This window comes from Pelmatolapia mariae, linkage group LG8, assembly GCF_036321145.2.
Source record: "Pelmatolapia mariae isolate MD_Pm_ZW linkage group LG8, Pm_UMD_F_2, whole genome shotgun sequence".
Classification (NCBI taxonomy): Eukaryota; Metazoa; Chordata; class Actinopteri; order Cichliformes; family Cichlidae; genus Pelmatolapia; species Pelmatolapia mariae.
In genome coordinates this window covers 3,505,473-3,518,712 of record NC_086234.1, presented here as the reverse complement: position 1 = coordinate 3,518,712, position 13,240 = coordinate 3,505,473, and the positions used below count along the sequence as shown (strand labels likewise).

Sequence of the window (13,240 nt, the reverse complement as noted above, 5' to 3'; positions counted from 1 at the left end):
TTCGCCCTCTAGCCAAGAATTTGTGTTATTATTATTAATATTGTAAGTCATCATGACTGAAACCACCAGGCAGTGTGCTCTTGTGTTATGATGCTTTGCACTGAGTCTAGAAATGCAGCACAGCTTTTAAAGAAGCCGCACCTGCTCTGCTGTGTCAGCCATCCCACGCCTCCTCTGCTACAACCATTCACAAGACTTGACTGAGCAGCTCCATACAGAAACTGCAACAGTCTTCATCCATTTAGTCAGTACAAATATTAAATTTTCCAGTATCCCTATTCTTATAGTGATTTATGCAGTCTGTGTTTATTATTTCAGTCATTTAGACCCTCCGGCTCAGTCTTCCCTCTACATAAAAGGGGCTGTAAGATAATGGAAAGGGTTTTTTTGTGTGTTTGTTTTGTGACAATGTAAGTTTTAATAAACCCACAACAGAGAAAGATTTTGCCGTGGCCCACATATGTGTGCCTGCTCTATATTTGTGTGGCGGTTGGGTGAGTGGGCTCTGGTTGGTATGAGTGGGATGGAGCCACATTTACTTGGATTTGTAAGCCCTGGATTGTGGGCCGGGGAATCCCACACATCACGATCTGAGAGCTGCTGAATGGGGATGTATTTAAATAAAAGAGACAGAAGCAGAAGATAAAAGAAGATAAGTGCGAAAGAGGACAGTCATGCCTTTTTCTTTTCTGCAACACTTTTTTTTCTCTCGTTTATTGAGATAGAGCAGATATTTAAGAGCAGCTTGTAGACCAGATAATAAAGTGGCACCGTGGATCTCTACCAGAACAGACTTATTTTGTTTTGTTCATCACATCCGATTAGAGCGAGTCCCGAGGAAACCAAACTGCAGACAGTTAGTGGAAATCAATCAGGCATGTTTGGTCTTCGCTGGAGCAAACAGCAGCCTTCCCACTGTCAGCGAGGCTATTGATTTACTCCTCTGTGAATATTCAATCCCCTCAATTAGTTTCCGTAATTGAATGTGAGCTGCCATTATGTTTGCTGACATCCAACCTATTCTGAAGTATAATTGTACACAAATTAATTAAGACATTGATTATTAATCATGGGTAGTTTGAGAAATAAACAAAGCTGGAGACTTAAGACTGAAGTCAGGTGTGAAGTGGCAAAAATGATGACCTGAGACTAAAAAAAATGACAACAACAACAACACAAAACATTTAACCATTAAACTTATCCAGTCTTTTGTTGCCCCTGATACAAATTTCTGGCATTTAATCCGAAATGAGCATATAGCCCTTTTGTATTTGTTTTGAGCATTGTATATTTATGTGGTATGCGTATTTTGACTTTTGTTGTCATGATGCCAGGTCTCTCTTGAAAATGAGATTTTTAATCTCAATGAGATTTTTTACCTGGATAAATAAAGGACAAATAAATAAATAAATAGTCTCAGTTAGTACGTTGGTTTGCTGAAGGTTGTTCCTTTACACATACTTTTTCTTTTGGTTTAAACTGGGTTTACTTGAGGCTGGGGTTCAAACCACAAAATAAACATCTATGAGATGTGGCGTTTTTGGCAGGATAAGATTGGTATTATTCTAAATATATAACATATGAAACCGCTTATGAGCTTTCTTATGAGATCAATGCAGATTCTGGATCTGAAAATGAAGGTCATTTAACCATACAGTCTTGATAAAAACCAGCGTGGAGCAACACATCTGGTTGCAAAAGGGAGGCCTGATTGTATGGAAGTCAACAGTCGTTGGCTCCTTTGGTCTGTGATCTCATGAATTTACAGGCTGACGATTTTCCAGTTAGTGCTCAGTCACTAATTTTTTTTTTACACAGCATGATCTTTATATGTCAGCTATGATCTCTGTCAGTGTCAAAAAGGTAAATAAAACAGGGAACAAATTAGGGTGGGCTCACTTTATAACAGATGACCTGTTACTGCATGAGGATGCAGTGTCAGTTTACAGATTTATGTCAGATTTAACACATTTTCACGACCTCTGGTTTCAAAAAAGCTAAGATTGGACTGTGATGACACTCAGAGTGGTATATCCATGGTCTATTATATGAAGCTGTATCCACGTGGCTTCAATCAGCATACCTGATGGCACCAGCCCAGAAGTAATGCCTTTCCAATGTATTTTTGTCCATTTTAAGCATTTAAAACATTTTAGTGAGCTAATTAGTGATTTAGAGACATTTTATTCATAAATCTGGGGGCTTTTCATCCTTTTATTAGACAGCCAAAAATGGAGAGATGATAGGAAGTGAACGGGCAACTGAAAGGGGAACACAGGAAACAGTGTAAAAATTAAGTGACTAGTCAGAATTTGGAAACAAAGTACTTAAAATTATCCTTTAGGACTGGGGCCTTTAAATAAACTTGTTGAAAATGACATTTCGCTTCAGTAAAGTTCTGCATGTGTGTACATTCAGTACAGTGGGGGTGTAATCAGGTAGGCAAGACTCCGTCCGGGTGGGCAGGATACACATACACACCTACATACCTGAAGCATTTATTCAGCAGCATTTCATGTGAAGCCTACTCATCATCGTCCTCTCAGGCTTTTTCTCTCAGCTTTAGATCCACGTCTGTGATTCATCAGCAAGCGCGGCGCTCTGACATTCAGTCTGTGCGCCGCCCACTCCCACACACCTCCGAAAAGGCTTGTAGTGCACAGTCAGAATGGATTCAGTCCATTCAAAAAAAACAAAAAAAAAAAACAGTGTGAAGTGAACAAAAGCAATTCAGGCTATTTCAGACTCGTCAATACATCGGCTTTGTCGGAGAGAATGGTCCAAGGTTAGAGATGGGAACATTTAATGTCTCCCTATCTGATGGTTTGTCCTTAGCTGAATGAGCTTCGATCACCTTCAGAACAATAGCAGAGCAAGGTCATGGTGTGCCTGTACTTTTCATTACTTTTCATCTGAGTCATACATGCTAGAAGCCACAGAATTGGGGGGGGTGTAACAGATTCATTACGTGTTTTTTTGTTTGTTTTTTTAATATTAAGACTTTAAAGTTAAAAATTAATCTTTAATATTGATTCAAAAATATGACAAATCAGGTTGCAAACCATAAAACAGACCAATCATTGAGATTTATAATAACACAGATCATTAAACTTGTGCCTCCTACTCTGATGAAATTAAAGAGGATTGTGAGGGCTCGTCAACAGTCTCCCCTTCTTTTATAGCACTGATGAAATGCCAATCGTTACTTTAAAGATAAATCATGCAATTTTATATAATTCAGTAAAGCACCACACCTCTGTACCCCCATTAGCACCACACTGTGCTATTAAAGTTTTCAATATCTTCACATTTCAATAAAATAAGACATTGACATAAGGCTAAAACAATGTGGGTATGCAAATGATTGGATTACAACCCTCAATTTTTCACTGTCAGCAGAGCCTTTTTCATTCCAGATGGACACAAAAGCATTACTGTCATTTAATCATTAAAGTGATCTGTGCAGGACATTCAAGCTCCTCCACACCAAAGCAGGAAACGAATTTCTTTGTATGCCATCATTTGACCCATTTCCCCTTGTGTGATGTGGGAAATAGGTTAAACATACACCGATAAGACATAAAATGATGACTGCTGACAGGTGAAGTGAATACCTATCATATTCACTGATGGATATCCATGGAGGGAGGGGTTATATAAAGGAGCAAGTTAACATTTTGTCCTCAGGGTCAGGGCATCTCCAGTAGAGTGTTCCTCTATCAACAGTGGTCCAAGGAAGGAACAGAAGGCACATGGTGAATGAAGGCTGGCCCATGTGGTCCAATCCAACAGATGGATCTACTCAAATTCCTGAAAAACTTCATGCTGGTTCTGACAGAAAGGTGTCATAGTACAGAGTGAATCACAGTTTGCTGTGTATGGGGATGCAGAGCTGCAGACCAGTCCGGCTGCCTGTGCTGACCCCTGTCCACTGTTAAAAGCACTAACCATGTGCACGCAAGCATGAACTGGACCACAGACCAGTGCAGGAAGGTGGCCTCGTCTGGTGAATTCCATTTTCTTTCACATCACGTGGATGGCTGGGTGCATGGATATTGCTCACCTGGGGAAAACCTGGCACCAGCATGTCACCATGGAAAGAAGACAAGTCGGTGGAGGCAATGTGATTCTTTTGGGCAATGTTCTGCCGGGAAACCTTGAGATGCTACTTTGACATTTAGCTTCTACCTAAGCATGGTTGGAAACCATGTACCTTCTTTCAGAGGAACAGCATTCCCTGATGGCCCCTTTTCAGCATGATAATCCACCCTGCCACAAAAAAATGGTTCAGGAATGGTTTGAGGAGCACAACAAGTTTGAGGTGTTGACTTGACCTCCGTATTTCCCAGATCTTAATCCAATTGGGCATCTCTGGGATGTGCTGGACCCCAGCACACCTTCAGGCCTTGACAGGTTAGGGCTGTTTGGGGAGCAAATGGGGGACCAACACAATGCTATGCCTGATTGGTATATATTTAGAAAAATAAGGTGGCCCAACATATTACATTTTAGCTACAAGATAACTTTCATCTGGATATGAGAGGGAAGCCCCACAGTAAACTGTGTACCTAATTCAGTTTTATTTACACAGCACCAGTTCAAAACAGTCATCTCAAGGTCCTTATGTAAGGACCCAACAAAATTAGAGACAGAAGCTCAGTGATCAAAGAATCCCTTATAAGAAGCATTTGGAGATAGTGGAGAGAAGGACTCCCATTTATTCCAACACGTAGAGACCACCTGCCTTGGTCAGTTGTGAAGTGATGAGAGAGAAAACTGGAGCATGGAGACCAGCAGCTTCAAAACTGAGTCATCTGCTGCCACCTTGTGTTCACTCACTGAATAACAATCTGAACAGTGATTTACAGGCAGTGAGATAACGAACGGCAATAAAAAAAACACTTTTATTGTAAAAAGAATATAGAGGTACAATTTCTGAGGCCATTTTAAGACAAGCAGTTTGCAGCAGGACTGGCAAATTGCAGACTGTCAGTATTAGTCATCAGTGTTTCTGTCTGTGAGATTAACTGATTTACAGATTAGTTAGCTGGATCTTCAAAGATGCACAAGCTTTAAGCCTTCTGGATCTAGGCCACCCTTCTTGCTCCACTTTAACATGAATATGTAAGAAAATCTAAAGCATCATACGCACACACTGAAATAATTAGTTTTGATCATACTTGATGGGTAAAGCCCCAGGTTCTGTCAAGTTATTACCTTGAAGAGATTACCAGCTGTTGTCTGGGCGTCAGAGGTAAGCCCACAGACGATATGATTAGCCCTTTCTCCAATGACACTGAACTAATCCACAAGGGGAGCAAGGAATTAGATTAGTTAAGCTGCTTGAAAAGGGGTCAGACTGAGAGAATATTCTGTGAAACTGATGCAAATAGTTTTTTTTGTTTTGTTTTTTGGGGGGTACTTTAGGGTGGGTTGAGTAACTCAGAAAGCAAAGCCAGATGAAGAGAAGGCCTTTACGGTAAGAGAAAGACACCAAAGACTTTACAGAGAAAATGTTATGTTTCTGTTATACCTGCTTTAAAGGATCAGTTCACTCAAATCACAAGAAAAACAACTTACCCCTCGATCCTGTTGCTAAATGCAAATGTTTTATAAGCAAAGATTTTTAAAAACTAGCAGAAATTAGATCTAATCATCCCTTTTTGCAATCACAAATAAGTTAATACATGGAAGAAAAATGTCTCTATGTGAACTTGTCAGAGACCAATGATGGTCAGAGCTGTTGGCAATAGCTTCCCAGGCTTGTTTCTCTGTGATTACATTCACCGATCACTGATCCATCATCTATGTAACTGTACGTTTGCAGAGATGCTTGTTTTGCGCTCCTCAAGTTTTTGTTTCACCAGATGTGTGCGTTTGTTGCAGGGAGGCTGAGTGGGAGATTTTACACAGATAAAAACAGGCTGAGTGCCTGAGCAGAACGACATATATCAAAGAAAGTAAAGAGATAGGCAAATGTTAGGGTAAATAATTTATCGCCATATGTGAAGGAGGCTCTGTTCATGGTGAAAGTTGGAAATGAACTCCTCCATCATTTTGTTCTATGTGTTTAGGTCACAAAGTCTGCAATAAGGGTAGATAGGGCTAACTCCATTTACTCCAACTTGCTCAGGCTGTACAGGTATCAGTTACTGGTGAGCACACAGAGGGCAAACAAGAAGACAGGAAGGTGGATCAGATCGCCAGATCACAGCACCATCATAACATCTCTTCTGCATTTTTACCCCTCCGTCACAGGACAAACAACAGAACAGATATATGTATTCTACAGCAGGAAAAAAGCAATTTAATCTCAGCTGGACTTACTGCAGCTGTAAAGCAAAAAAAACAAAACAAAAAAAAAAAGAAAAATCACCACAATCTGAGAAAGCATGGCAACACAGAACTGGATGCACTGAGGTAAATGTGTGTTTCTGTAATTTGGGTGAACTGGCTCTTTAAAAACATTACCCATCAGGTGAAGACATTTCGAGGGAGGAATTAAAATGACATATATACATGGCTTTAGGTCACTGTATGTCAAATGACTGATGGTAAACACAGAGAACTAATCAAACAAAGGTTAGGCACGATAATCTGATCTCACAGGTCTCCATGGTTCAATCAGCATTTGTGACTGCGGTGAACCGGTCCTGACTCGCTTCACGTGTGAACCTGCAGCCCATGAGGAGAAACAGCCGCTGGATGGGGTGGAGGAGGCCCAGTTATCTGAGACTGGCTGCTGTCTTTGGGTCTTTGAGCAGAAGATCCTCAGTCGTGCTCCTACAAAGCGAGCGCCTCTCGCTCCGGTTTCTTCTTGGGACGCTCTCGCTCTGAAACAAAGAGATTGACAGAGAAAGAAGCAGGATGAGGGCCGTAGAGTCGTGACATGCTAAATCTTTATAGGTAATGTTACAGTATTTTACAGCATTTTAGTATGCTTTAGTGCTTGCTATTGTTTGCATACCATGTACACCAGTTATCTTCCTGAAGTTTTTCAAGTTTTGTTAACCAATGTATTATTTTATGCTCCAAGCTTTCTCCTCTGCTGAGACTAGTTTATTTTATTGAACTTTACTTACCAAAATTGTTTTATTCTGTATTGTTTTATTTGATCTCACTGCAGTGAACTCATTTTTATCCAAAAATAAAACCCAAGTTCATTTTTCTTGAAGCCTGACCTGACAGCAGACACAACATCACCTTCATCTTGTCCAATAACATTAAACACACAACCTGGACCTGCTGTGAGATCACAGATCAAGTGCAGAAAGCTCACAGATCCAACAATGCAGAAACTAAACTGAGGTTTCAGCCAGAGTCCTAGAGACGGGTCAGTGAACATATGGCAACCAGTGGTTGCTAAGGAAAAATTAGTATTTTTTGAATGGTTGACGAGGATTTGCTGGACATTTGCCGTCAGTAGAGTGAAACTGGAGGCAAAGAAGCACACGGTGCTGCCCCAAAAACCAAAAACCCCTTATGGCCTCTTGTCAACCATTTAAAGAATTACAAACTTCTCTGTAGCGACCAGATGTTGGGTGTCACTGTCCAGGCCTAATACAGATTATACATGTACATGTATAAAGTATCTACTGAGTACTAATCATGCTACAGTGACCATAGAGTATGTAATCTTGAAGAAACTCTGCCTATGAACTACCAAGGCTACCAAGATTCTTCACATATAAACTCGGATTGATTAAAACATTTACTTCAAATAAAGAGTACTTTTACCTTTTATGTGTATAGAAAGTGCATGTATGTAGGTCATTTTTAGGCACGTAAATCAAATGTAGCGTTTTCACGCTTATATGCATGTTACACACACATTTTAACGGTCCCCAGAGTGATTAGAATAGAATAGAATAGAATAGAATAATCCTTTAATTGTCCCACAAGGGGAAATTTGGTTGTATCAGCAGCAAAAACACACATATACAAACAGAACAGGACACAGAACAGAAGCACAATTTTTACATATTTACATCATGGACAATAGTTACCAGAGCAGAGTACTGTACAGTTGTTTAAATTAGCGTACACATAGTGTGCAAACGGAGCAGGATACTGAAAGATGTTTAAATAGTTAAGAATATTTAGAATAATTAGAAAAGTGCAGATTGTTTATTGTACCTGTGCATTAAAAAGTAGACATGTAACTTCCAATAAGTTGTATATATAAGCTGAGAAAAGTAATGTGCAAGTTATAACAGTAGAAGTTGTTACAGCGCTGATGTTGACATCTGTGTTTGTTAAGCTGATTAAGCTTCAACAATTGACAGCCTTTTACTTCCTATCAGGTGTGCCTCTACCATTCCTCACCATTAACTGAGAGTCAAAGATCACAAAGACGGCAAAGAGACGTGAATCTTTCCAGACGTTTTGATTCAGCAGCGAAAGAACAATGATTGACACAAAAATCTGCAAGTAGTGGCTGCAAACAGTTGCAGGGCAGGTTTTTGCCATTTATTTTAATAAAAACGTGATGTTAATAGGTGTAATAACCTCGCTTTCTCAGGACCTCTCTCTTCTGAGCTTTGCATTTAAGCATCTAATAAAGCGCCAACGTGACAAGAAGACACCTCATTAAAGACCTTTTTAAAGACGTGGGACAGCAGCGAGATTTAAGCTTCATCACACTGCGTGTTTTAGTTTTAAACAGAGCGATAAGGTCACCGGGGCCCACGGTGACTCAGCACAGCCTTTTAATAAAAGCTTGCTATTTATTGACTCCTCTAAAATTACTTTCTGGTGGTGAAGTGTTTACAGTCGTGGAAAGAAGAAAATATTACTGAGGTTTCAGCACGGCCTCTGCGATATTAAACACGATGGAAGGATGGCTGTTGGATTTTTTCTATGAAGTGTCATGCACATATTCCAAAAGTCATTAGTAATAATAATAATAATAATAATAATGATATATTTTATTAATAGGTGCCTTTAAAGACTCTCATGGTCACCTTACATTAGTACAACAAAATAAAAACATATGGTAAACAAAAATAGTATGGAAGTATAAAAGCTAAACAAGGTAAAAACAGACTAAGATGGAGTCATGATGAATAGATGGGTTTTGAGACGTGATTTAAAAAAAGAGAGAAAGTTTGTAGTCCGGAGATCTGGTGGAAGTGCACTCCAAAAAACAACTAAAGGCTCTGAGTTCTGTGGTAGTTAGGCGAGCAGGTGGAACAGACAGAAGGGAAGCTGAAGAAAAGCGGAGTGTACAAAGGGGGGGAGTACGTATGGAGAGGATCAGATAAATATGGAGGAGCGAGGTTATAAAGCGCTTTGAAAGTAAGAAGTGGGATCTTCAAATTTACACGGAGGTGAATTGGAACCCAATGGAGCTCTTATATGTATATATGTTATATGTTCAGTGGATCTAATTCTGGATATAATATGAGCAGCTATACTAACTGCAGTTTGTGGAGAGATTTCTGAGATAGACCATAGAGAAGAGAATTACAGTAATCTAAACGAAATGTGACAAGTGCATTGACAAGTATGACGGTACTGTTTGAAGTGAGTGAAGGATGAAGGCGGTTAATATGAAGATTAAAAAAAAAGAAGAAGACTCAGTGATATTATTAATATGTACTGTGAAGGAAAGAGTGCTGTCAAGGATAAAACCAAGACTCTTAACCTGAGGGGAAGGTGTGACAACAGAGTTAGCAATGGATAATGAAAGACTTCTGGTTGGAACTTTAGTCAGTTTTGCTTTTGCTTTTTGCACGGCCTGTGCACACTGCTGCACAGGAATGTGCACACTGCTGCACAGGAATGTGCAGCAGTGTGCACCTGGGATAGGAAAAACATGAGACAACAAACCTGGTTGCTCCTCCGTGGCCTCTGGAACTTCTGGCAGTTTGTCTGAAGGGACCTCAGGAAGCTCGACATCTCCCTGAGAGAAAGTTCAAAATCCGACAGGTCAGAACTCAGAATCAAAATGAAGAGCTGGGTGCTGCTTGCTAAAAGCGCGATCTAATCTTCTTTTTTTTTTTTTTAAAGCTGATTAAACTAACCTGAGTTATTGCCTCCAGTTCAGCCAGCACAGCATCTTCATCCTCCTGAGATAAGGAGCCGGCCAACATGTCGTCAATTTGCTGCAGAGAGACGACAAGTGTTTAAAAAGTGAAATGACTGTGGATACGAACCCAATTTTACATCTGTGAAATTTAATCTACAGAGATTTGAAAAATCCTTTTAAATTTTCACTCTCTCCATATCTACTTGCAGAATGAAGTCAAAGTAAAAGAGGCTAAAAAAATAAATGAACCTGATTACCAGCTGAAAGGACCTACCCTTTGGTACTCAATGGCATCTTGAGTTTCATCCATAATCCGTTCTACTTCTTCAATAGACATCACCTGCAGTGAAAAAGAGTTGATAACAGCTCATGAATAACAGGTGATGAATTTTAAAAGCATCTGCAGGCCACATGTCATCACCTACCTCATGCATTTTCTTCAGGCATTCATTTCCAACTTTCAATCCATCGATGACTTTCCTTTCGATCTGGGCGAACTCCAGGTCTTGAACCTGAAACGAGGAGCACAGGGAGGAGCTGTGAGCGCCACCTAAACGCTGCTGAGTGTCAGTGCAGTTTGCCGATCGCTCACCATGCGCTCCAGGTTGCTTATCTGGTTCTCTGTCTTGTCCAAGAGTTGATCTTGATAGCGTTTCTTCTTCAGCAAGAGAAGAGCTTTCCTGTTCAAATAAACACATTAAAGCTTGTAGTAAGGAGGGAGAAATGTAAGAGATGTAAGAGATGATTGACAATCTCTAGATACACTGCCTAAAAAAAAAAAAAAAAAAAAAAAAAAAAGAGCGCTGCACAAAATGTCTCGTCTTCCCAAATTCTTTTTGTAACAGTAAAAAAAAACTCTCTTCTTTCCCATCTCCCATCCCATTTGCTTTCTTGCCACTATTAACTGGCTTTGGATTTACGTTTAGTTTCTGATTCTCTGTCCAAGCACCCTGAGCACATGTACCAACACTGAACATGTGCTCACAGTCAGCTGCAGTAGATAACCCAGAGAAAACAAAAGGAAGGTTGATGAAGAAGTTTGGAGAGAAGGTGATTTTCATCCAGTTCAGCCCTCTGTTAAACTGAATTTGGTGACAGTGAAAGGAAATATTTTGGATTCTTCACAGCTGGATTCTTGGATTCTTCACAGCTATCTGACATAGCCTTCTCCAGCTTTAGAGACATCAATTAGAACAACATTTCAGAACTGCAGATTTCAAAACTTTATTTTTCTTAATTTTAATTTTATATTAATGAGCTCTGGAAAGTCAGCTGCAAGAACAGTTGCAGGGAAGCTGTCCTTTCTGTCCTGAGTATTAAGCTCCCTGTTGAGCAGTATTTATATATTTTGTGCTGAGAACATATATGCCTTTACTCTCCTTTCAATCATTACTATGCTTTCATTGATTATACTGTACTCACTCTTTTTTGCCATCCTTCAGCAGCTGTTTGGCCAGAAGCCTCTCCTTCTCCAGCTGCACATTGATCTTCTTTTGATACTGCCTGAGCTTATCTCTTTGCTGTTTGAGTTGCTGAAATGAGGAAATAGAGACATGAACAAACCATACACCTGCACTGCACTCAGATACGCTTCAAACTAATTCACCCATACCAACTTCTTGTTGATCCAGGTTTAGAAATAGTAGCAGTCTGCACAAACTACAGCAGCTATAATCTGATTATTACTGGCTGCGCTTACGTTAAGGTCCTCCGGTAATATCGGCATAGAAAAATAAGTACACTACAGTGCTAGAATTTGAATGACTTATAGTGTTTGCTTAAAGGACACTTTAAAGAACGAGTCGAGGAGGATTAAGCGGTTAAGTACATTAAGACAGAAGAGTAGACCCTGAATAATGATAACATTTAGAGGTTTTGCTTTATAAATATTGCTGGGGGCTACTCGATAACCGAAGTTGTTAAATTAGCACACAATAGCTCGCTCTGTTTTACAGCACAGAATTCCAGGCTAACACTTCAGCTAGCTGTGTGACACTTACCAAAATCGCTTTGTCTTGTTCTGTCACTCGGGTTTGTTTCTTTTTTCCAAAAAGATTTCCCATCCTGGCACAGCATGCCAGCTAAAAGTCTCAACCAAAAAGCAAAAAAGGAGGGCAAACTACTTAAATGTAAAACTAAATTCAAGAGACAGACTTGTGAAGCTTCTCCTCCATTATTTGTGTAGTCATCTGTGTCCACACCCACACCAGGAAGGACGGTGTCCCGGCAGGGACAGATACTTCTGATATGACATTTGGTTAAAGCTCCCATTTAGAGCAAACTTATGACAGACCTGCCGTTATTTAACATCAACTTTAAAATCACAGCTGTTTCGAGGGTAGAGCCGAGTAATCTTAAACACAGTTTAAAATAAAGAGAGCCACCAGTTTCCACTGCCCTCCAGTGGTCAGACACAGAAACTGCAGTGTGAACATACAAAACTTCCGGTGTGGACTTTCAAAGTAGAGTGACAATACAAACAGTCAACCTGTGATAAAGGATTGGAAATTCGCATGTTAATTAATTTAACTTCCACAGATTGAGTATTTGGAGTGTGTTAGATTTGTGTGTTTTGTTTTTTTGTTTTTGTTTTTTTTTACAAAAGTTTGAATTTAATTTAATCTTCATAATTTAAAAGATTTCCTAATGAAAATGAAAAAAGCAAATTAATTCTAGATGACTTTGCCGTTCTCAAACAATTTTTCCTAGCACAGATCTCTGCACCCACTGTTACACTCACATTAATTATTAATAATTCAAACTCACATTTTTATAATTATGTTTCACTCTAACATCTTCCTGATTTATTCTAAGTCCAAACATTCAGTCACGAGCTATTTAAAAGTGGCCACTTTTACTTTTTAAATATAAACTAGGTGTGAAAGTTTGGGCACAGAGTGCAGAAAATATGGATCAAATCAGGGTTTGGGAGTAATACACTGAAAAAAAAGGAACAAAACACAAACACACGTGATTTACAAAGAAAAATAACCCACCCAGCCCCCCTCCCCACACACACATACATACACACACGTGAAAAACACAAGGTGAATAGAAACAAGGTGAATAGAAACACGGTACAGAGACATAAGAGGTAATTAAAAAAAACAAACAAAGGATATATCTTAAATTCTGAAGGTAAGTGAATTTTTTTCTGTTGTTTTCAGAGGTGGGATGTAATGAAATACAAATACATCATTACTGTACTTA

At 39.4% G+C, this 13,240-nt stretch overlaps 1 protein-coding gene across 1 annotated transcript; it reads right to left on the bottom strand.

Moving 5' to 3' along the window:
• Positions 1-4,885: 4,885 nt before the first annotated feature.
• Positions 4,886-12,339, bottom strand: chmp6b (charged multivesicular body protein 6b). Its single transcript, XM_063482482.1, has 8 exons — positions 12,031-12,339; positions 11,453-11,562; positions 10,623-10,710; positions 10,456-10,542; positions 10,305-10,370; positions 10,026-10,106; positions 9,832-9,904; positions 4,886-6,833 (listed from the first exon to the last, which is right to left on the bottom strand). The coding sequence occupies exons 1-8, from the start codon at positions 12,091-12,093 to the stop codon at positions 6,784-6,786; spliced, it is 618 nt and encodes a 205-aa protein (XP_063338552.1). The 5' UTR covers positions 12,094-12,339; the 3' UTR covers positions 4,886-6,783.
• Positions 12,340-13,240: the final 901 nt, after the last annotated feature.

Excerpts from the sequence above, each read along its gene's own strand:
- chmp6b (XM_063482482.1), bottom strand. The coding sequence starts at position 12,093 with ATGGGAAATCTTTTTGGAAAAAAGAAACAAACCCGAGTGACAGAACAA. Across the intron at positions 11,563-12,030 it reads AACAAGACAAAGCGATTTTG|CAACTCAAACAGCAAAGAGA; the intron begins GTAAGTGTCACA and ends TCCTCATTTCAG. Across the intron at positions 10,107-10,304 it reads ATGCCATTGAGTACCAAAGG|CAAATTGACGACATGTTGGC; the intron begins GTAGGTCCTTTC and ends GTCTCTCTGCAG.